The 24,146-nt window shown below is 47.8% G+C and overlaps 1 protein-coding gene across 4 annotated transcripts in view; it reads left to right on the top strand.

The window, feature by feature from the left end:
* Slc2a9 (solute carrier family 2 member 9) overlaps positions 1-24,146 on the top strand; it is a 129,053-nt gene that overhangs the window by 96,077 nt on the left and 8,830 nt on the right. For 3 of the 4 annotated variants that reach the window (XM_013112513.3, XM_040747019.1, XM_021226436.2), the window contains 2 exons: positions 298-373; positions 16,842-16,969. In XM_013112513.3, coding sequence (XP_012967967.1) covers positions 298-373; positions 16,842-16,969 — 204 coding nt within the window. Of the gene's footprint in view, positions 1-297; positions 374-16,841; positions 16,970-17,299; positions 23,583-24,146 lie in introns of those variants that run through there. The other variant, XM_040747018.1, reaches the window with a different exon arrangement.

Here is a 24,146-nt window from a genome sequence, read left to right as displayed (position 1 = left end):
CGTGATGATACCTGAACATTTTCTCCTATAGTTTGCTTTAAACAAAGCATTCAAATTGCCATCCCTTATACACTATTTGCTATTTTCTGCATACTGGGGCCTGCGGAATTCTGCAGGCATCATCTCCTTGCATCGTACGTCTTAGAAATCAGAGGACAGAATGACTAAGTAGTTGCCATTTGCAGCAACTGAGGCCCAGGGATATGAAATGGCCTGCCACACAGATGGAGTCGGAAAAATGCAGATCCCTAGGACATCTGCTGCTCCTTGCTCATCCACATTGCCCTTTTACTGCAGGACCAAGCCCCCTGGATCCCTTACCTAAGCATTGTGTGCATCTTGGCCATCATCGCCTCATTCTGCAGCGGCCCAGGTAGGACACCCTCTTGCATTGTGCCTGGCCTGGGGGATTGGGTAGGGATCAGGTATCTCCCTGACTGGTGAGGAACCTAAGGTCCAGGAAGAAGCAATAATGAGGAGAAGGGCTTGCCCCAGCTGTAGACCTTACTAAAGCTTAGTGGACTGTCTTCATTCTGCCCACAAAGGGCAGATTCATGCTAACCAACACACTTGCCAATGGTAATGTCCAAGAGCCCAATAATAATTGGGGTATTGTGTGCGAGGCTTAGGACTGGCTTATGAGGAATCAAATATAATCAAGGCACATCTTGCCTCAGAGAGGGTACAGGGTACTGAGGAGTTCACTGATGATGGTGGCCAGGATGGATGAGTGACAGCTCATCAGCTGCCTTCTAAGAACTGGAGAGTAAATTTCCATGGAGTGCCTGGCAGCTCTAGGGAAGGCCACTGTCACTCAGTAGCAGCAGAACTTCCCAGCTGCAGACCCAGCTCCAAGCACCACCTTGAACAACTTGACCATGGAGCCAGGATGGGTAGCACAGAACGTCAGCAAGTCTCGTTCTTTCATTTTCTAGCCGTGCATCAACTGGAAAAGTTTGTTCATCTTGTTGTACCTCACTTTCCCTGTCTGTAAGATGGAGTACTCTTTAAGACCTTGCCATTTTTCCTGGCCTCGTTGGCTGTGCCCAGTAGAGCCTCCCTAAGGCTGTTGCTCAGCAGTAGGTTTAGGGCATCATCCAACATGGTTGCACTGTCTCCCTGAGAGGGTGTTCATAGACTTGCTTTGCTTTTTCTCTATGTTGAGGAAAAAGCTAAATTGTGGGGCTGGGACCCAGTCAGTTACATACTGCCTGGTGTCAAGATGATCCCAGGAGTTCATGAATCAGTCATGCGACACCTGCCTTTTAGACTTCCAGCAAAACAAGTGGAATTAAACTTCTGTCTCATCTAGTGTTGCTTACTTTCAAGGGCCATCATGTTGGTTCCTATTTGTGTTTGTTGAATGGACAGCATTTGTCCCCATCCCAAGGATCAGGGAACTGTGATAAGATGGCAGAGGGGGACTTGGAATGATCATGAAAATGCCTATCAACACATGCACATATACCCACACTAAAAAGGCAGGGTGTTCAGAATGGCTGGAGTAAAAAGGAGGCACTGTGCAGGCTACATTCATGTCCATTTGACACAAGCTAGAGTCATTTTGGAAGAGGGAATCTCAATTAAGAAAATGCCCTCCATCACATTGACCTGTGGATAAGTCTGTGGTGTTGTATTTTCTTGATTGATAATTGATATGGAAGGGCCCATCCCACTGTGGGTATTGCCTCCTCTGGGCTGCTGGTCCTGGGTACTATAAGAAAGCAGGCTGAGCAAGCCATAAGGAGCAAGACAGTAAGCAGCACTCCTCCATGGTCTCCGCATCAGCTCCTGCCTTAGGCTCCTGCCCTGACTTCTCTCAGTGATGGAGTGAGACCTTAGATCTGTAAGCTGAAATAAACACTGTCCTCCCCAGAATGCGTTTGGTCCTGCTTTTGGTCCTGGTGTTTTATCACAATAGTAGAATTCCTAACTAAGATAGGTACCTACCTGGCAGGGCAGTGAGCTGCCAGGAGGGTAAACGTGAGTGCATCCTGCAGCAACCTACAAATCTGACGTGCGGATAGCAGCATTTGAAAGTGCTTACTGTGTTCTAGGCCCTGCTTCTAAATGTTTCAACTGTCACAAAAATACTATGAGAACGTAATTAGTACATCAAGGCAGCTGCCCAGCTTTTCCCTGCCATCTCAGGATGCACCTTAGCCCACATGTAGCACAAGGGGTCTCTAGAAGACACAGGCAGCTGTTGTCCTGCCACTTACCCAGGAAGCTGCTTCATTTCACACGGATCCGGGGATCTCTGCAAACATCACAACCAGCAGAGTGTCAGCTCACACAAAGCAAGAAGGTAGAAGAAGGAAGTCCATTCCACAGGACTCAATAGCCAGTGTCTGTTCAAGCTTCAAGAGTCTGACACCTGCGAGTTTATTTCAGGCATATTCAAGCATAGCACAATTTGGAAAAAAAGGTTTCTTGGTGATAATTGACACAAGCCTTTGTGTACAGACAAGCTTAAGACATGATTACATCAAAACTCTTGCAAAGTACAACTGACATCTTCCATAAAGATAGGTTCTGTAGATTATACAGATTAACTGAGAAGAAAGGCGTATGATAAACAAAGTTCTTGATAAGGGTCTGAAGACAGACAGAAGATAGCTATAGATTGACTGAGATAAGCATAAAAATCTGTGGGAACCCATGAGGCCTGGCCATGCAGATGGGACAGAGGTCACCAGCCTATCAGCCACCTCCATTCTCAGTCTTCTGGGCAGAGAACAGGTTATACATCTTTCCCTTTGAAGAGACAACCCAGCATGTTTAACATTCCTGGTTTCCTAGTGCTTATCTGTGAGCACAAGGACCTCCATGTCTCCTACCACTGAAGACCAAGAGCTGCTGCCTCTGACCTCTCCTGTGGGCCGTCCCTGAGCTACCCACTGATAGCAGACCAGGTGCCTCCCACTAGCCGTGCTGAACACACAGGATGCTCTCTTGCCTCCCTGACCATCAGTACCATCCTGAGGTGAGATAGCATGCTGAGTAGAGAAATGATCAGGTCATTTTTTTTTCTTTTGGTTTCACTCTTCCTATCCCAGGAATAGAAAATGGGTTTAGGGTGAGCTGCCAAATTCTTTCTTTCCATACTAACCTTGTTCTCAATTTATAGACTAAAAGGAAAGCAGTTCAGATTGATTTCCTGCATCACAAAGCTGAGAAATGATGAGTTTGGACTGTCACCGTCTTGTCCTAAGACCTATGATCTTAACACATTCATACATACCTGGCTGGTGAGCAATCGCTGGTTGCTAAAACTTGAGTAGAATTAGATCCATTCTGACATTGACCTACAAGGTTAAAAACTACTTAGATGGTTCAGTGGCTAGCAGCATTTACTACCAAGTGTAAGGATATGAGTTAGATCCCTGAAACCCACATGGTAGAAGGAGAGAACCAACCCCCTCGGGCCTCCACATATGTGCCCACGCATGCATTAGTAAATGCAATATTTTCTAATTTCTCAGAGGCCTACACAGAGAATTCTGGTTATGGGGAGGAGGCTTCTACTTTCTTCTTCCCAGAATGAGGTTAACCTCCATCTTCACACATCCATCTTGCATGCATCTACACAAGACACAGTTTTGTCAGCCCTGTCCCTCTGACAGAACTTCTCATCTGAAGGCAACTCTGAAGAATGCTGATTTTCATAACTTCCCTTGGTTCCTACTTCAGGCATTGTCCCCACTCAAAAGTCAGGGCTTTAGTTCTTAAATTCGGACCCCCAAGTCATAGCACTTGGTGTTGATGGGAGCGCTTTCACATCTCAGGGTGTGAAACAGTCAGCTCCACACTGGTGTCCAGGGGCTCCCTCCAGGGAAGTCACCTGCACCCTTCAAGTACAGATAAGCTGACCCTTTATCAGCGTCAAGTGTTCACTCAGCAGCCTCGCCTCTCAGGCAAGCGGTGATCTCAGCCTCTAGGAGGATTGGTTCTAGGACCACAGTCAACTCACATTGACAGTGCCGAGCCCAAGGCCTCAGGGAGATTTCCTGTCTAAGGGAAGTCTAGACAACTGAGAGCTTCACAGTCTACCTAAACCTTCAGGGCAGAGCCCGTCCCAGGAGGAAAGTGAGGAATAAGGAAGCTGAGGGATAAATGACTGAGACCCCACACCCCGATTCGGTCTCCCCATAAGGAAATGACAGTAAACCGGGGACCCACTGGGATTATCCTTCCAGGAGGAAACCCGTAGTTTCCACCAGACAGCTTCTCTCCTGAGCAATCAATTTAAGGAGACCTGACAGAGAAATTAGACAGAGGGAAAGAAAGAACACAAAGGCAGCAGTTTCCTGCTACATATTTTATGTGTGTGCACAGCCCCAAGGCAGCTCAGAGAATCTCATAAGCAAGGCAGTTGAAAGCCTTACTTTGAAGGACAGAAGATTTCTACACCTCATTTCCAGTCTGAAGGCTGACATGAAGACCTGACACCTGGAAGCGGGAATGTGGGCCTAGTGGGGTGGACTACTACCCAGAGGAAGGATGGTCTTTGAGGGTGGGAATTAGGATGGTGATGTACACTCCAGATGATGGGGCTGGCCCAGTATATGTACCAGGAACCTACTTAACACATGTCTTGTATGAAAAGGGGAACCCTCTACTTGTCATAATGCCCTGGTCCTATGGAGCCTTTCCCAAAGGTAGAAATGACCTGAGTACTGGGTAAAGGACAGATACAGGAGCCCTCCAGCTACACAGGCTAGAGTTTCACAGAGGCCCTATATCCCAACCAAGCTCTTGGAGACCCATAGGACCACCTAAAGTAAGGAGCTGAGGACAGAGGCAAGGGAAACAGGTAAAAGAATGCCAGCCATGCCCCCGTCACATCTACAGAGAAGGAAGTGGAAAGGCACTATTCCTGACCTGGGGGAGCCCTTGGAGAATCAGACCCAGCAGCAACCATTTTTCAGGGTGTTTCCAGGATAGAGTGAGGCCAGGACTAATGGGATTCATCTGAATATTGTGCATACATTATTCTTTCTCATCCTGTGTGTCTCTGAGGTTGGTTCCAGGATCTTGTAGTTGGTCAGGTCTGGGCCCTGACCGTGACCCAAGTAGTAGTACGCTGTGGATGGAAGGCCATGTTTATGACCTCAGCCACCCTGGGTTAAAACTCAAGGAACAGCTACATGGCCTAAAGCCCCTCATTTGGGACTAAAGAGCAGAACAAGAGCTCTGGCCCCGCTAGTAGATCCCGCCACCACTAGGTCATGAGTCTCCTTGCACAGTGGCTAGTGTGCACGTGACCTCAGACATTCCTACCTGCCGAAAAATGAACAGGTGCAGGAACAAATGAGAGACAGAGGGAGAGAACAAGAGAGGGGAAGAGAGAAGGAGAGAGAGGGAGGGAAAGACAGACAGACTGACTCCCATGCATGGTTTTAGCCTCCTCACAACTGAACTAAACAACTTAGATGGGATTCCAATCAGGTTACTCTGTTCGCTGTGGAGTAAGAAAATTATCTCAAAAGCAAAGTGACAAGAAAATTAATTTCTAGTCTTCAAGACTAAATAGAAATTATTGGGTAGAGAAATATATATATATATATACATATACACAACTAGAACCATAAACTGAGACACAGTCTGACACCAAATCAGTATGTGGTCATAATTCTTATAAGATAAACCCATATAACACAAGATTAGCTGTCACTGCCAAGGACATATTAATGAATTTATACAAAGGTGAGGCTTACCTATGAAATCATTATTGTGTGTTATTAAGAGTAGCTCACATCTAGAAAACGAAATCTAGCCTCAAACCCATGACCACTCAGGGGCTTGTGGGAAGGTCCCTGTGACATGAGCCTTCTGAATCCAGCCTGTGAATGCTAAGATGCAATGCAAAGTCATAGCTTCTCCAGGGCCTGGTAGGAGGTGGTCCCCAGAGAGGGCAGTCAAATGAACTTAAAGGACCATCATGTGAATGGTCTCCTCTCTGATCTGAGGACAAAGGTAGAGGACTCAGCAAGAGACAGAGGCCCCAGGACCAGCCCCAGTGGGAATCAGTCCCATCCTAAGACCACCCAGATGTGTGGAAAAACACATGGTAAGACTGTAGCCTGGAGGGAGACTATGTAGTGATGCAGAATGGCTTCCCAGGCAGGAGCTGTTACCCTTCAAGCCTAGAGTGCCCTGAAGTCAGAGGCCTGTCAAGGAGTTTCTCTAATGTGGGCCATCCTAGTGACCAACTGGAGTACAGGAGCCATATTCTCAGAGTGTAGGGACCCAGATCCGAGAAGGAGATGACAGAGGAAGTACTGGGGGAAGGTAGGGGAGAAAAGGAAACTAGGTCAGAGTGAAATCGTTGCTTTAGTCTTGTTTCCATTGGTGTGGTAAAATATCCTGGCAACAGTGACTTTGAATGAGAAAGGTTTATCTAGCTTACCATTCCAGGCTAAAGTCCATCACTGCAGGGAAGTTAAGACAGGAACCCGAAGCAGGAAATCACATCTACAGTCAAGAGCAGAGGGAAATGAATGCATTCAAGTTTGTTAGTGCTCAGCACCTCTCTACACATGCACAGTATGCAGGGAGTCTGTCTAGGGAGTGGCACTGCCCTGCTGTTTTCCCACCTTAATTCATGTACTCATGAGAATCCCCCACAGACAAGCCCACAACCAAAGTAGCCTAGACAATCCCTTGTTGAGACACTCCCAAGGTAGTTCTAGATTGGTCAGGTTGACAGTTAAAACTGACCATCACAGGAATTTGCCATCCACTCAACAAATTACTTGAGACAACCAACTTAGAAAAAGAAAGAGATTATTTTGGCTCATAGTTTGGGAGGTTCTGATCTGTCTTAGCTAGGATTTTATTGCTGTGAGGAGACACCATGACCACAACTCTTATAATGGAAAGCATTTATTGGGACTGCCTTATAGTTCACAATATTTTTAGTCCATTATCATCATGGCAGAAAGCTGCATGAAGGCAGACATGGTGCTGGAGAGGGAGCAGAGAGTTCTACAGCTGGTTCAGCAGACAGCAGGAAGAGAGAGATACTGGAACTAGCTTGAGCTTCTTAAATCTCAAAGCCCACCCCCAGTGGCACACTTCCTCCAACAAGGCCACACTTCCAACAGTCCCATCCCTGTGAGTCTATGGGGGCCATTTGCATTTAAAACCACCCCAGGCCTGTGATGGGTTGAGAGTGTGCCAGAGAGAGCACCAGACAGAGCAAAGCTGATTGCATCTCCAGGCAAGGGCACCCCTTCCATGGCCAGAGAACCCTCCCACACAGCACCACCTTGAAGCTTCCACCATTTCCCATATGATATTAAGAATGAAGACTTTAAGACTTGGACTCTTTGATGGCCACTCCAGACACAAACCATAGCACACTACTCCAACAACCTTCCATGCTTCTCAGTTGTAAAATACCATCATGCCTCTCTTGGTTCTATTTCTGTTCAGAGCTCTTACTGTCTCCTAGCCCAAAGTGATTTAATCTACTTCCACAGCTGCTAGAGCAGTTTAACACAAACTGGATGGCTGAAATAGAAGTCATAGACCTAGGTGTAGAGGTGAGGTCAGGGGCATACTCCCCACAAGGCTGCAAGAAAGAAGTCCTCACTAGCTTTCCATGCCCCATGCTGGTAGCCTCCATCCTCAGGGCATCCTTATCCTTGTCCTGATCCTCATCCTCATCCCCATCCCCATCCCCATCCCCATCTTTATCCTTATAAGAACACCAATTAGCAGATGTCAGCTACACATGACCTCACCATGGACTCAGCTTAACTTGGCCATTTCTTCACAGACCCTTCCTCCAAATAGGGTCACTGTCACGGGTACCAATGGTAGACATCGACACATCCTTTGAGGACATGATTCAGCCCATGTACATAGTAGAAAACTTTAAAATACATGTCTATTCTATATGAAAAAATGTATTCCAGCTCAGCAGCCAGATATGGTCATAATTAATGTGATAATGTAAGAGCTACAAGTCAGCATGGATAACCATGCTTCATCATCAGTCAGTCTTGTGAGATCATGTAAGATCAGACTCTTCCTGCTCAGGGCTTGAGGTCACAGAACTTGTCTGTGATGGCTCAGACTGATGTGTGGGTGGGATACCTCTCAAAAGGGTAATTTGAAGAAATTTTGTAGACAGAAAACTGTGGGGAGAACACAAGGCAATGCCAGAGCCATGGATGTCTTGGCCATTAGCACAGTGGCACATGACTGTGACCTTCAGGATGAAGCCCTCTGTCCATTAGTGGTGGGTAAAACAAAGCATTGCTCTGTTAGCACAGGAGGTCTAGAGCCCTGCGGTTTCCACAGATGATGCCCACAAGTTGTTCCTCAAGTCAACACAGTGCCAGGTTCGTGCTCTGTTTGATCAGATGTTAAGTCACTCTGACCAAACACTCAGCATGAGTGATATTGAGGAGGAAGGTCACAGTAACAGGATGAGCAGAAAGAGGCTGTTCACTTCAGCACAAGCAGAAAGTGGGGCAGGGACGGAGAGACCCAGACTAGGTATATAACCCTCGAGGCACACTCACTGAAACCGACATCTCCTAGTGAGGTCTTACATCCTTAAGTTTATGCGCGCGCGCACGCGCACACACACACACACACACACACACGCATGCACGCGCACACACACACGCATGCACGCACACACACGCGCACACACACGTGCACACACACACGCATGCACACACGCATGCACGCACACACACGCATGCACGCACACACACACGCACACACACGCACACACACACGCATGCACACGCACGCACGCACGCACACATACAGCACTGCTACCACTGGGGACCAAATATTCAACACATGAATTCGGGAGATGTTTCATACTTAAACCATAGCATGCTCCAATCTTGTGGTGGATTGAATAGCATCCCTCAAGATTCATGTCTGCTTGTGTCCTTGGAATGCAACATTATCTAGAAACAAGGCCTTGGAGAACAGTTAGTTATGGCTCTTGAGATGTGGTCAGCCTGGTTGGAAGTACAAAAAGAAAAGACCAGGAAGGACCATTCCAAGAAGCACAAAGGAGATTCAGAGCCTTTGGCAGGAACAAGACACTTCCCCTCCCAAGCTCCAGGCATCCAGGTCTGGCATGACAACTTCCTGGTTTATGAAGTGACCACATTTGTCTGTTTGTTACAGCAGTCACAGCAAACTAATCTGGCCACAGTGATGTGCCAGTGATGGCAGGAAAACACTTCGTGAACTTAGGCAGCTATAGGCACACGTGGCCCTTGGAGATAAATATGTCCACCATCCAGAACATGCTCAGTGAGGGTACAGCGCATGTTCCACTTGTCCAAGCAGACCAGGGAGCTTGCAAAGTTCCCATTAGCACCTGCTCCACCAGGACATTGCCATGTGCATCCCTAGGACCACAGCATCTCTGTAAAGTAGACTTCCATTTTTACTGCTGATGACTATGCGAGCCTTGCTTAGTCCACAGCACACGCAATGTAGACAGAACACAATCAGGATTCGCCCGACTCTGAGCCTGATAGTCTCCTCCTCAGCCTCTCCATTCTCCCCCGAGTCTCTCACTGCTCAGTTTTCCTTCTTATCTTTTCCCACAGCCTTGGGGAGAGTTAATTAGGGAGCTCACAGCCTGCAGCTTGAGCAGGAACACACGGCAGTGTGTTTTATGATTTCCTGCCAAGTTCTCTTCTGAAAAGCTTGCCTTCAGAAGAAACTACAAGCAGTTGCTCTCTTTAAAAATAACCCTAAGCTCCAGAGGCTAAGCCTCTATTATTGATTGACTGACTGATTTATTGATTGATCGATTGGGTTTTTTGTTATTTAACATAATTTCTTTGTTGACTCTTTGGGAATTTTATATCATGTACCCTAATTCCATTCACCTTCCAGTCTCTCCATATCCTCCCCTCACCCATGCAGTGTCCCCCAAAAGAAAAATTTAAAAAATCAAACCAAATCAAGCAAACAAAAAATAACAACATCAAAAAAAAAAAAAACCTCTTCAATCATCCAACCATCTTTCCCACCTCTCCAACACCTCTTCATTTGTCCTGGTGACATTGGGAGTCACATGAGTCACATAAGTATACCCTTTTGTCCAATCAACTTTACTTGCAATGTTCATTACAATGAAGGCCTCTGGCTTCTTGTACGCCATCATCCCTGGCTCCTCTCCCAAACTCCTCTCAGCTATCCCATGGCCACCCTGAGCCATGGAGATCCACAGGCCCAGCCCCTTCATGAGCTCTAGCAGGTCCTAGACTGGGCAGATGTTAGGATGATCCAGCCCCAGTCCCGTGTGCCTGTGTAGTAATTAACCTGGTCAGTCCAGGCCATTGGGGCTGCCCACCTCAGACGAGGGGTGGAGACAGCTCCGCTACACGTGTGCCATCAGAGTCAGCTCTCCCTCACCTGTGGCAAGGGGCGGGGCCATCTCTCCCAAGTATGGGGAGTGGGAAGGGTGGGAGGGCTCTCCCGAGAGGGTCAGGGCCAGCTCTGTTGTTTCAGTGTCCAGCAAGGGGCAGGATCAGCTATCCGGGGCCTGGCATAAGGCAGGGCTGGCTCAGCATGGCCCTCTGATTTTATCACACATGGTTCCTATGGCCCTTGATGACACAGGCCACAGACATCAATCAACACAGACCCTAGCTTCAGTAGGGCCACGGACCCAGACATAGCCCTCAGCTGCAGCCCTGGCCAGGACATCACCATGGCACCAGATTGCAGTATATGACTCTTAGATCTGTATAGCCCCTGATATAACATGGCCCCTGGGCATCAATATGGTCCTAGGTAGCTGAAAAGATACCAGACAAGCACAGGGCCCTTTGACATCTCTACCAAAACACCATATATGGGGCAACTTACAAGCAAACACCTCACAGTTCTGGAGGTCAGAAGTTCAAAATCAAGATCAGCTACATGGTCATATTTTCTTGCTCTGCAATCACATGACAGAAAGAAGGTACAGTCTCTGGGGTCTCAGTTTTAAGGTTATTAATCTTATGAGGGTTTTGCCTTTATTAAGCATTGCATTGATACCATTAAGTTTTCAATATACAAATGGGAAGAGACACAATAGTCCAGTCCCCAACATCACCACTACCATAACTATTATCAGTTTTACTGTTGTTGTCGTCACCATCAGCACCTTTATTGAGCAGTTATTACATTCTGATATGATACTACATTCTCTACCTGTGCTGTCTCCTTTCGCAAGAAACTCAGCAGTTGGTTGAGACAGGGTGTGAGGTGTTGCCCTTCATCTGCCTCAGCTTCTGTTAGAACCTCACAAGCTGAGTAGGTGGTAGAAACAGGTCACGAGGAAGCCTCCCCTCCACCCCACAGCTTCTTCCATAGCTTTAATGAGCAGACTCTTGTAGGCCTGGGGCATCAACATTGACCTTGTTTTAATTTGCACCTTTCCAAGTGAGAAGCAATTACAGGATAATGATTCATTTCTCTAATGTGTCAAAAATCGGCTGCTAAAAAAAGACATAAGCAGCCCAGTGCGTTCATATTCTGACCATCATCTTCCTGTTCATCTGAGGGGAGGCTCGATTCAGGCCAATCAAAAGTATGTAAAGGAGTTGTTGTCATTCTCCACACTGGGAGCAAAGTGGCCAGAAACAGATTGTGTTTACGTCCTTTTTTACATACACATACATCCATGCACATATACACATGCATACACATGTATGTATACACAAACGTAAACACACACAAGGCACAGACATGTGCACATATACAAACACACACATAGATGTACACACGAATGCACACACAAACACACATATATGCATGCACACATATACATGTACACACACACAGGAAGCCCCTTCCATCTCCTGTCTGCCACCCCTGCCATGGTACCTTCCTCGGGGCAAGTGTTGACAGTCTGCAGTGTTAGCACATTCATGGGTTCACCTGTTCCTGGCCTCCAAGTCACTACCTTTCCTCCCTTCTGAATTCTTAACCTGTCAAACCATTAAGCTATCTGTCCCCTTCTTTAGAGAGGTTTCTATTTCTCATGCGCATTTGTATTTGCGGCATCTACACACGAGGGCCAGACATCTGGACCAGCCTTGTGGAGCTTTCACTTCAAGGCAAAGAATTATACGGTAGTTAAATGCCATGTATATAAGATTACATTTTAAGAAACCGGAGGTGTGAACACCAGATAATGAAATGAAGAATGACAGCGTGATGGGGAGGGTGGGGATGTGCATCCCAACTGAGCTCGTCGGGATGCTCCTGTACATCCTAACTCAACTTGTCCAGGAGCTGCTGGAGGCCACAGGAAGTTATCTCAGTCAGTGTTCTATTGCTGTGAAGAGACACCGAGACCACAGGAAAACATTTAATCAGGGCTTGCCTACAGGTCAGCGTTTTAGTCCATTATCATCGTGATGGGAAGCATGGTGAGTGCAGACATGGCTGGAGAGGGGTTGAGAGTTCTTTAGGCAGAAGGAAGGAAGAGTGAGACATTCAGCCTGTCTTGAGCATCTAAAGCCTCAAAGCCCACCCCCCCAGTTCTACACTTCCTCCAACAAGATCACATCTACTCCAACAAGGCCACACCTCCTAATAGTGTCACTCGCCATGAGCCTGTGAAGGCCATTTTCATTCAAATCACTACAGAAGGTCTGCAGACAGCCTAGAACTGAGTCTTACAGATAAGCTCCCAGACAGAGGGTCTCCCCAACTGCTAGATGGGTGCAGCCAGAGGGTGGACATGGCACCGTGGGTACACAGAAGGTGGTGCCCCCAGCCCCAGAGCCAGGAAGGGATTTTGGACAAAGAAGTTAGGGTGAGGGCTGGTTTGCAGGCTGCTGGGCTGGGAGTAGGAAAATGAGGAAGAGGATTCCTGAGGAGGAGAGAGCTAGAGACTGAAGGTGCCACGGGAGGAGCCTCACCTCAGGATCCAAGCACCGCCTTTTAAGAGCCAGGAAGAGGGCTGTGGGTCTCTCAGAGGTCAAGTGCTTGCCTAGCATGACCAAGTCCCTGGGTTCCATCCCCAACACTGCAAAAACAAACAGGCAGGAAAAAAAATCTTCTTGAGACTGGCCTGGAGCAGGTCCAGCCTGCAGCTGTCAGCTTGGATATGGGGGAAAGGGGGGCTTTCAGCTTCCCACCAAACAGGGCTCAGCTTCCGGGTCTGGGAAGAGGACCTTGTAAAGGACAGATGCTTGCTGCTAACCGAGGGTGTCAGTGTGGCCCAGCTGCAGAGCACTCTCTTGACATATCTAATGCTGGCCCAGCCTGACACCTACAGCACAGGCTGCAAACGCTTGGGGGAGATGCCTGCAAAGGGAAAACAAGCTGCCTCGCCTGTAGAAGTTAGAGAACAGAGAAGTGCAGAACCTGCTGCTATCTTTTCCAGACCTCTTCCTCCATCTGCCCTGCATCCTGCCCCACTGTCCAGCATCCTCACCCAGCCTCAGGCTGGCATTGAGAAACATTCCCAGTGCTATCTCTGCCACAGACACCTAGATCCACCTTTGGAGGCCCACTCTTCTGTGCCTCAGTGTCCTCTCTTGTGAACTGAGATAATGCTGCCTACCCAGAGAGAGTCTTAGGGCCAGAGAAATGCACAGGCGGCCGTCAGCACATCCCAGATATCATCTCACATAAGACATTCACGTTGACTGAGAAGAGTCAGGGAAAGCCCAGTGCACTTGGGACCCAGCACCCTCTCTGCCCTGCCTTGACACTTGTGGGACCCAGAATGATGTCTCTATCCCCTCATTGTGGCTTTTCTGGGACAGATACCCACCACAGCTGCCTCTGAACATGGTTGTACAATAACCAGTCCCCTTACACTCTCAAAATGTCCGAGTGGAAGACATTCACTCAGATGGCCATGACAGTGCCACCCTCAAGGGCTTGGATGAGAACAAACATAGAAGTGTGCCTCTGGGGATCTTCCCACACTTCCTGCCCTTAGCAACGATAGGCAGAGATCTGACTCCTAGGAGAGGACAGTCATGCAGACATTAGAGCCATTGAGCAACAACGGTATGCCATAGAATCTGAGGAAAGTCCATTCTCCTGTCAGCTGGAGAGCCAGTTAGTGTCAGCTCCACAATAAATTACCCTGTTGAGCCTCTGCCCCACCCAGGTCCCAGACGTGCTCCTCACCACATGACCTGCCAGCCCACCTGGTGTCAGTCTGCACTGGTTCTGCAGGAGTAGACTAATTTAGCAATTTGGGATTAGTCACAGCTGGATAGCTTTCCTCTCTAAGCATTTAGGAGTTGATTAAGCTGAGATCCCACCTGGGTGATAGGGCCTGCTTGGCTGACTCTGCAAATGTCCCTGATATTCTGCTGTAAAGCTGGGACGGGACAGTAGGTCATCCTGAGTGTCACAGCTCGTAAACCTTTGTCCCCGTGTTAACTGGAAGATGAGCCCCACCCCAGCCATGATGGGAGCTTTTTCTGATAGACTTTGTTTCATACCTGATTGATCACCATTAAAATGTAGAGGACCCCAATCTTTTTTTTTAATATTTTATTTATTGTGTATACAGTCTTCTGCTTGCACACCAGCGGAGGGCACCAGATCTCATTCAAGGTGGCTGTGAGCCACCATGTGGTTGCCGGGAATTGAACTCAGGTCCTCTGGAGGAACAGTCAGTGCTCTTAACCTCTGAGCCATCTCTCCAGCCCGAGGACCCCAATCTTTAATTAGAACGTGTGGGGCCAGTTTGAGCTCTCATGGTGCATTTCTCTGAAGACATCAACAGCTTCCTTCTTGGACAGGAGGTTATAAGGGGCATTGTCCCAGCCTGAGCATCACTTTGGAGGGATGAGCAGAGAGCTCCGTGAGAATGAAAAACATGTTAATTGGCAGTGGGGAGGAGAATACTGTTTCTCCGCATGATTGATCTATGCAAATCCAAGTTAGTATTACTCTACCTTAGTGATGAAAGAGGGAGCCATAAAGCTCTTGCCAATATTTCCCATATCAGTTGTGAATGCTGGGCCTTAGCTTATGCTTGTCACACTAGCTCTTATAACTTATTTTAACCTGTTTCTCTTCATCTACATTTTGTCTGGGGGCTTTTTTTTACCTTTCTTTCATTTTGAATATTCTACTCCATGTTTGACTGACTGGCAGCTGCCTGGTTGGCTGGCCCTGGGTGTCTCCCTCTTTTTCTCCCTCATTCTTGTCTTTTCTTCCCCCCTTTCCCCCCTGTCTCTCTGTCTGTCTCTCTGTCTCTGTCTCTGTCTCTGTCTCTGTCTGTCTCTCTCTCTCCACACACACACACACACACACACCTAGATTCCTCCTCCTCCTCTTCCTCTTCCTCCTTAGTCTCTCTGCCCACCAGTCCAACTAACCCTCTACTGCCTCACTGTTGGTCATTAAGTTTTTTATTAGACCAATCAGGTGCCTTAGGCAGGCAAGGTAAAACAGCAACACATCTATACATAATTAAACAAATGCAGAATAAGCGAATGGAACACACCTTTACTTAGTTAAAGTAATAGTCCACAACAAACCCCCACCCCACACATACACCAGCGTTCTCAACTGCTTGCTTCCTGCTGATGTCCCTGCCTGACTCCCCAGTCTCCCTCCAACTGACCCTCCATTGCAATAGCCCTTCAAGATGGGCTTGTGTGGGCCACCTGCCTGGCTGCACTGCCCTGTAGTGTGCCCCTGTGGCAGCCTGCCCAAAGGATCATGGGCTATTGTTGGTATTTTTCATCGTTCTGATGAATTACTAGAGGAAGCTATTTTTTTTAGATTTGTATTTATTTATTATGTATACAACATTCTGCCTCCATGTATGCCTGCATGCCAGAAGTGGGCACCAGATCTCATTATAGATGTTGCTGGGAATTGAACTCAGGACCTCAGGAAGAGCAATCATGGCTCTTAACTTATAAGCCATCTCTCCAGCCCCTGGAGGAATCCATTTTTAAGATCATTTTGGCTTACAGTTTCACAGGTCACAGCAGATTTTCTGGGCCTGATATAGGGTATAGTACCATGATTGATGGGCAGAGCTGCTCACTCCGGGACAGACAGGAAGCAGAGAGAGAGGAAGTGGTCAGCAAACATGCCTGTCTTTCTAGGTCATGACTCTGGTGAAGGTGGAACACCATGGTGAGAGGATTGATAGAGCAGAGGAGAGAGAGAGAGAGAGAGAGAGAGAGAGAGAGAGAGAGAGAGAGAGAGAGAGAGAGAGAGAGATATGCCAGCGATGCCATGTATCTTTTCAGGGCATGCCTCCCCTTCCTCTAATACCATCAAGGGATTAATCTATTGATTAAGTTAGAGTGCTTGTGGACCAGTCACATTTCAGGATTACACCCACCAGTTAGGGGCCAAACCTTATCTGTGAGCCTTTTGGGTGACTCTTCATATGCAAATCCTAAGTGTTCTAGTTTAAAGACCGAGTCTAAAGTCAGGCTAGTGCAAATGCTGTAAGCACTTGTAAGGTGGTGAGGCTGAGCAACGAGCAGGCAGCAGATGTGCAATAAATGCATTTTAGCCCTAGATAGGAGCATGACCCCACTGTGAATGGAGCTGCATCTGTATCTCATCAATGTGTGTTGCCTTACACATCACTTGTGTCCATGCAATTCAAGGTTTGTGCTGGATCTCAGCTGGGGCCCTAGTGCTCTTTCAACTAGGCCAGAGAAATGTTTGTGTCTCTGGAGCCCAAGGCTGAGGGCTGCTAAGGGCTCCAACCCTCCCTCATGGAGGTACAGCTACTCCTGCCAAGACAGTATCCTCACTTCACGGTGGTCCAGCACCTGGTTATAGAGGTAGTGTGGTGGATGAGGTCTACGTAGGGGTTCATTCCTGTCCTGGCTCTCCCCTCACAGGTGGGATCCCATTCATCCTGACTGGAGAGTTCTTCCAGCAGTCAGAGAGGCCGGCAGCCTTCATTATCGCAGGCACAGTCAACTGGCTCTCCAACTTCGCTGTGGGGCTCCTTTTCCCCTTCATCCAGGTATGCCTGACAAAGGGCCTCCTGCCATCACATCGCCTGGGGACTCTGAGATGTGGTGAAATCTGTCTGGTTGCAATGGGATGGGTGTTTCTCCCTCTGCCTCTGCCTCCCCACCCCTCTCTCCCCTGCCTCTCTCTTTGTCTCAACTCATACTGTTGTCCCAAGGAAGGAAGGATATGCACTTTGACTAAGATCATCTTCTCTCCCTCCTGTCTCTCCCTCCTCCCTCTTCCCTCCCTTCCCCACCTTCTTCCTCCTCCCTCCTCCTTCCTGTCCCTGCCTCCCATCCCTTTCCCCCTCTCTATCCCTCCTCCCTCCTGTCCCTTCTAGGAGCTGGCCCCAGATGCTATGGACTGCCTCCTTAAGAATGGGTCACTTATTGCTGAGTGTGTGTAGAGATCCTATATTGTGTCTTGAACTTATGACCACTCTTGCAAATGTGCTCACCACAGCGTCAGACAAACCTAATAGAAATGTTGCGGTATGTGTCCTACCTACACTCTTAGCCTCCCAAGGAAAACAGTGATTGGTAGGAAAATGCCAACATGTTCCAGAACCAGATGCAAATTTTTTGGGGTTTGCAGTGTTTGGGGCAACAAAAATGAGTGGGCCCCAGTCTGTGGTTCTGGGGCACATAACTGTTAGAGATGGGGTTCTGAAGCATATGGGCTTCTGGAGATGTGTTTCTGCGGTATGTGGGCTGTTGGGGGTGTGGTGGTCCTCAAAGGCTTCTCAAAGAAAGTAGCATTGGAGTAGAGACATGAGAAAAATAAGGAGCAGGAGCAGGGGAGTCTGGAAGTACAAAGTGCAGGCTAGCATCAGAGCAGTGTAAAAGCCCTGCAGCTGGCTCGTGCTTGGCCGGGGCGGGAAACAGTGTACAGGCCAATGCTGGCTCGTGCTTGGCCGGGGCGGGAAACAGTGTACAGGCCAATGCAGCTGCAGCAGGGCAAGGCAGGGGATCGCTGAGTGGAAAATGAAATTATCCACAGGTCAGAGCGTGAAAGACAAGGACTGTGCAAGGATTCTCCACGGATAGAGGGCCCAGAGCACTCAGTCAGAAGGTGAAACATCCCTAATCCAGCACCCTCCAGAGCTCCCCGATGCCCATAACACAGGTGTGTCCACCTAGAGAAGGCAAGACTATATATCACATACCTCCAAAAAGGGCCTGTCATCTCTTCTCAATACCATCATCCTCCCTGACCCACTATTCAAACCACTGCTTAGTGCCAGCCTGGCATGCCTCAGCAATCCTAGTACCAACCAGGTGAACAAAAAGGCCCTGTCCCCAGCCCACCATGCTCAGACTCAACACAGCTGCAGACCTGTGGGACAGTCACTTCTCTCACAGCTGCAAACCAGTTCCTCTGTGCCACAGGCCCCAGGTCTGGCTTTATGTCCATGTCATCTTCCATGGCCCTCAGCCAGACTTACTCCTGACCCTCTTACAGGCAAGCCCACTGAAGGCAGGCAACAGGTGGTCTTCCCAGGCTTCACAGCACCCACCAAGCCCAGCTCCCCTGACTGCTTCTCTTTGTGGTGGCCTGCCATGCACTGTGGACTCCTCAACCCAACAGCTGGAAGGCATGTGCACCATCTAGCCTCCATCTTTGGCTGCATTTAAGCAACGGCTCCCCGTCTCACAATACTACAAGCCCCTCAAGGGCCACAGGGTACAGAGGGACCCATGCTTTGTACTCTCCTCCTTGGGGTCTCTTGCCAGCTGCAGCCAGGACACAACAAGCTGCTTTTTCATTTGGGCTCTTCCTGCTTGGTTAAAAGCTAGCAGGCAAAGCCTGGGGTCAGTAAAGTATCCGCTACATGGAGAAAATTAACTTCAAGTTACCTGCTGGTTCTCTTTCCTTCACGGCTGAGCCTTCATGGGCTCAGGGTATACTCGCTGGGTCCTGAGGATGAGCAGAGTAGATCTTATAGACACTGCAGACCTGATGCCATCCTGCCAGGCTGGGATGAGAAGCATTCACTGGCACGTTCACTCAAACATCTATTGAGCACTTGCCATGTGTCAGCAAATGCTCAACCCTGCCAGTACCAGGAGGACAGCCGCCAGCCCTTCTGAGAGACTCCCAAGGTCATCCCCACTAGGCATGCCAGAGCCAGACTCTGAGCACAAGTTCTTCACCCTCACCTGTACGACAAGGGGAGAAAGGAGGCTGTTGTTATCTGGCAGATTTAATTTATCCAAAAAAAAACTACACATGGATACAGATAAAGGTTTACACAGAGAGTCATTCCTCGGTGTCTTCTCAGGGCTCTGTGATGAGTGTGTGTGTATGTGTGTGTGTGTGTGTGTGTGAGAGAGAGAGAGAGAGAGAGAGAGAGAGAGAGAGAGAGAGAGAGAGTGCGTGTGTGTACATGTACCTCAAACATGTGCATAGGTCAGGGAACAATTTTCAAGAATCTGTCTCAAGTTAGATCTAGTATCTTCTGCATGCTTCAGGGCAGGTTGGTGCTGGTCTGTGTGGGGTGCTTAATGAGCAGGGAAACTGAGGATGAGTGCTCACAACTTACAGGCAGAGAGCCTGGGCTTGCTTGTCAGCTCTGCTGCTCTCGGGCAATGTGCCCCTGGTTCCTCAGTCTTCAGACCTCACTGTGTGTCAAGAACAATAGCAGAATCTACTCACTGGGCTCTTATGAGGATCCGAGGTGCAGTGCAGGGAAATCATCCTTAGGAAGGGGATAAGGTTGGTGGATAAAGTGCTTGCTGCGCAAGAAAGAGGTCCTGAGTTCAAATCCCAAGCACTCATGCAAAATATCTGGGTGCAGAGACACATGCCCGTAGTCTTTGTGCTGGAGAGGAGGAAATGGAGAGATCCTTGAGGCTTGCTGATCAGTCTATCCAAATCAGGAAATTCTAGGTTGAGTGAGAGACCCTGTTTCAAAATATAGCTTGCAGAGTGACTAAAGAGGACATACCTCAACCCCTGGATTCAATGTGCACACACACACACACACACACACACACACACAAATAATAAAATAAAAATTAAAACAAATAAAATTTAAAAAGCGTCATTACATTTGACAGACCGCAGCTTAAGCCAGGCCATGGGTGGGGTGGGTTCAGGGTGACAGACAATCTTAGGGAATAGGATGACATGGGCTCTGAGGAGTTCAGGTAGCAAGGCAGATCACAGACCCGAAGGATGGTGTGTATGTGTGTCCCCGAGGCTGCTGTAATTACAGCACGCACTTGATGCCGTGTTTTAATGGGACATGTCTCCTCCAAGCTTCATGCTAAAGTTTGGTTCCCAGTTGTGCTGCTCAGATTTTTGTCACAGTGAAAATTCCTGAGAGGAAGTGGTGGTCTCTTTTAGCTCACAGTTCACCATTCCCATCCATCAACAGCTAACTCTATTACCACGATCAGAGAATCATGGCTCTGAGGACTTGGTGAGGTAAAGTAGTTCACATAGCTGTGTCTGGGGAGCACAGAAGAGACAGGAAGGAGCTGAGGACAAGATAAATATTCCTAGGCTCACACCCAGTGGTGCACTTCCTCTAACTCAGCCCCGTGTCCCACACTTCCATCACCTCCAACAGTTCACTCACATGATGACTCCACCAGAGGACAGATTCACTTAAGAAGGTCTTGTGGTCCAACTACTTCCCAAAAGGTCTTGGAATGCTGCTGCATAAGGGGCAAGACACATGAGCCTGTTGAGGGGAGACCTCATCTCCAAACCAGACTATAAAACGGTGTTGAAGCCTTTCATGGGTTTCAGAAGGCTCCAACTCGTGAAGATGTCAATGCTGTTCTCAGGGGAGTCATCTCAGAGCAGGACGTTTTAGCTGTGAGCTCAACTCCCGTCTTCTCTCTTCCCGGGTAGCTGATGTCCTATGGCTGTCATCTTGTGTGATGTGTATCGCCACCTCTCCCATGTAAAGACAATGACACATAGAGCCCATCCATGTAATCCAGGGCCTCCCTTTCATAACTGGAACTTTATCACACGCATGCAACCCCACACCTCCCACTTTTTTTAAAGGGCAAGATTTACAACATAGGCCTGGATCTTTGAAGACCATTATATGAATGGCTGTTCATAGAAGTGAGGTGGGTTTTAGGAGCAGGGGATGGACATGTGATTGGAAACTCTCATCCCTAGATTAGCACACATAGGACCAGGAGAAGTCATGTGAGCCCAGTTCTGAGTGACTGAATACCTGGCCAATCATCACCCAGGAAATGACTAGAATGGGCTTGCTAGTTGTGGGAGACACACTTTCTAACTCAGCATCCAACAACAGTCACTGCATGCATGCTGCCACTTCCTGTTCTCTATGCATTATGGGCAGATTCTGCTGGAACTTAAATGTCCTACTGAGGAATCCTCATTTGTTCCAGTAGACCAAAGGGATTCAATCCTGAAGGCCATGAGGTTCATCTAGGAGTTTAGGGTGTCTGATGGATACTGGAGAAGTACCCATCACATGTTCTGATGCAATGTGGAAGGGGTGAGATTGTCAATATGTGTCAAAACAGTGCAGACGATCTGAGCATGTTACCAAGGCTGGGCACCCACTGACATCTGGTAACCCATGAAGGATGGAAATCAGTGAGAATGCACAGAAAAGCATGTGGGTGTTTCTGGAAGACATCCTTTCAGATTCTCGGAAGCTGGATTGGAGTGAGAGACTGTGGGCGGGGAGACATGGTGTCTGGTAGTCTGCGGTTTACCAGGGATCCTGTGCTAAGGTCTGGGTAGGGAGGGTAGAAGGTGCCTGCAAGGACAAGGTGAGGGGCACGAGGCAGCACCTGCATGGAGATGCTCTTCCCTGGCTGAGCAGACAGCCAAGCTGGCAGCAGGCACTTTGCTTCCAGGCAGCTCCATACCCTGCTCTCCTCTTGCTTCAGCAAAAGCAATCTACTGTTGACCCTCAGCAGCCTTTCCTTCCGACTGGTGGTGGGACACAGGGCCTTTGAACTGGTCCAGTGGAAAGATTTGCATAATTGGAATGAGGCATCATCAAAGCAACAAAGGTCTTATCTGTAAGACAGTGGCTCCATCTGGCCACTTCTGAACAGAGCTCCCTCCCCGCAGAAGCCCGGCCTCCAAACTCAGCTGCTTCTCAGTCCTTCCTCGGTTACTCCAGTTAGCAGAAGTGCTGCCTCGTGACCTGCTTGTATCCCACAGGACAGGCATGGTTGTGACACGGGCTCTAGCAGCACAGGGGTTTCAGAATGATCAAGCCCCTCTTCCTTCCTGCACATAGTGAGGGTATTTTGTAGGTCAAATAGGTTGTGCCAAACTCGTAAACTGTTAACTCCTGCAAGTAATCAATGGAGACACAGGCACCAGCTCAGGTACATAGAGAGTTTAAGGCCAGCCGGGATGACACAAGATTTTGTTTAAAAGTACATGAGTGCACACACACACACACACACACACACACACAGAGAGAGAGAGAGAGAGAAATGAAGTAAAATTCCATAGATGGTGTAGATACAAACATATATATGAGTGGATAGATAGATAGATAGATAGATAGATAGATAGATAGATAGACAGACAGATAGATAGATCATAGATACATAAAAAGATGACATGTACATAGTCAGATAAAAAATTGATTTGGGTTTATTTATCAAAGACATACATGTAACTTTCTCCAGGATTAGGAGAATATTGTAGCACAAAAGAAATGAGAGCAGTAATCAAGACTAAAGATGAGAAAAACAAATAAATACAAACAAGAAGGGGTCTCAGCATGGACCAGATGTGCTAGTGCATCAAGAAATGGGGTGTATTGTAGGTTGAGGAGACGGTCAGTGGGTAAAGCACTTACCACACAGTGTGAGGACCTAAATTGAGATGCCCAGGTCCCCAATGCCCATGTAAAGATGAGCACTGCAGCGTACCTATAGTAATCCCAACACTCCAACAGTAAGATGGGAGGGCAGGTAGTCAAGTGAATCCCTGGAAGCTCGTGAGCCAGACAACCTGCTATACACATATACACTGCAGCAAACAGCGAAAGATTGTCTCAAACAAGGAGGAAGGCAAAGACTGGCACCTGAGGTGATCTCTGACTTCCACATAGCATGTGTGTGTGTGTTTGTGTGTGTGTGTGTGTGTGAGTGTGTGTGCATGTGCACACACAAATTAAAAGAAAAGGAAATGAGGAATATGGTTAATTCCATCCTATGTACTTGACGTTGGAGTGCAGTAGGAGACTGCAAAAGAGAACACTGAAGAAGTCTGCATGTAAATTTCCCACAACCTGAGCATCACTGCTGACAGCCAGAGACCAAAGGTGCCAATATCACCCAGCCCTGTGCCCGAGAGCCCGGCATACCAGGGACACTGCCTTGAGCATACAAGCATTTCACTGGCTGTCATTTTGCAGGAGCCCTCAGCCAATGTGTTATGTAGGTTATCTCATGAAACCTAGCACAGCCCTACAGGATATGAGTGGGCCCTGAAGACACTAGACCACAGGGAACATGCACTGATTGGCATTTATTTTTTCTCCTGCTTCTGTTCCTCCTCCTCCTCTTCCTTTGTTCCCAAGAAATTCTTAGGGAATTCAAATTGTAAATGATTCATGTTTGCTGTGGAAACTATGAAAATATAATGAATAGAAATGATCCAGACTAATGGCTTCTTTCCTTTCAAATATAAAATGTGGTCTGAATATGTGCAGGTGCATGTGTGAAGGCATGCACATGCGTGTGTGTATGTATGTGTCTGTGTATACGTATCTGTGTGTTTATATGTGTGTATCTCTGAGTATATTATGTGTGTATTTGTGTGTCTGTGTATGTCAGTGTGTCTGTGTGTCTCTGTGTGTTTGTGTATGTATGGGTATCTATATGTGTGTATATGTGTGTCTATGTGTATATGTGCCTCTTTGTGTGCATGTGTCTGTCTGTATGTGTGTATGTGTGTATTTCTGTGTGTATGTGTATATATCTCTGTGTGTGTCTGTAAATCTGCGTATGCTCTGTGTGCCTCTGTGTATGTATATGCATCTCTGTCTGTGTGTGTCTGTGTGTCTGTGTTTGTATGCATGTCTGTGTGTCTGTATGTGTATACACTTGTGTATTTGTTTGTTGTATGTGTGTGTGCCTGTGTGTGTGTGTCTGTGTGTGTGCATGTGTATGTTTTCTTGTTTGGAAAACACCGAGTGGATTGGAAGCCCATCTAGCTTG

Source organism: Mesocricetus auratus, unplaced genomic scaffold, assembly GCF_017639785.1.
Source record: "Mesocricetus auratus isolate SY011 unplaced genomic scaffold, BCM_Maur_2.0 Super-Scaffold_100006, whole genome shotgun sequence".
Taxonomy (NCBI): Eukaryota; Metazoa; Chordata; class Mammalia; order Rodentia; family Cricetidae; genus Mesocricetus; species Mesocricetus auratus.
Note: the sequence above shows the minus strand (reverse complement) of the source record. Positions and strands in the feature narration are given on the sequence as shown.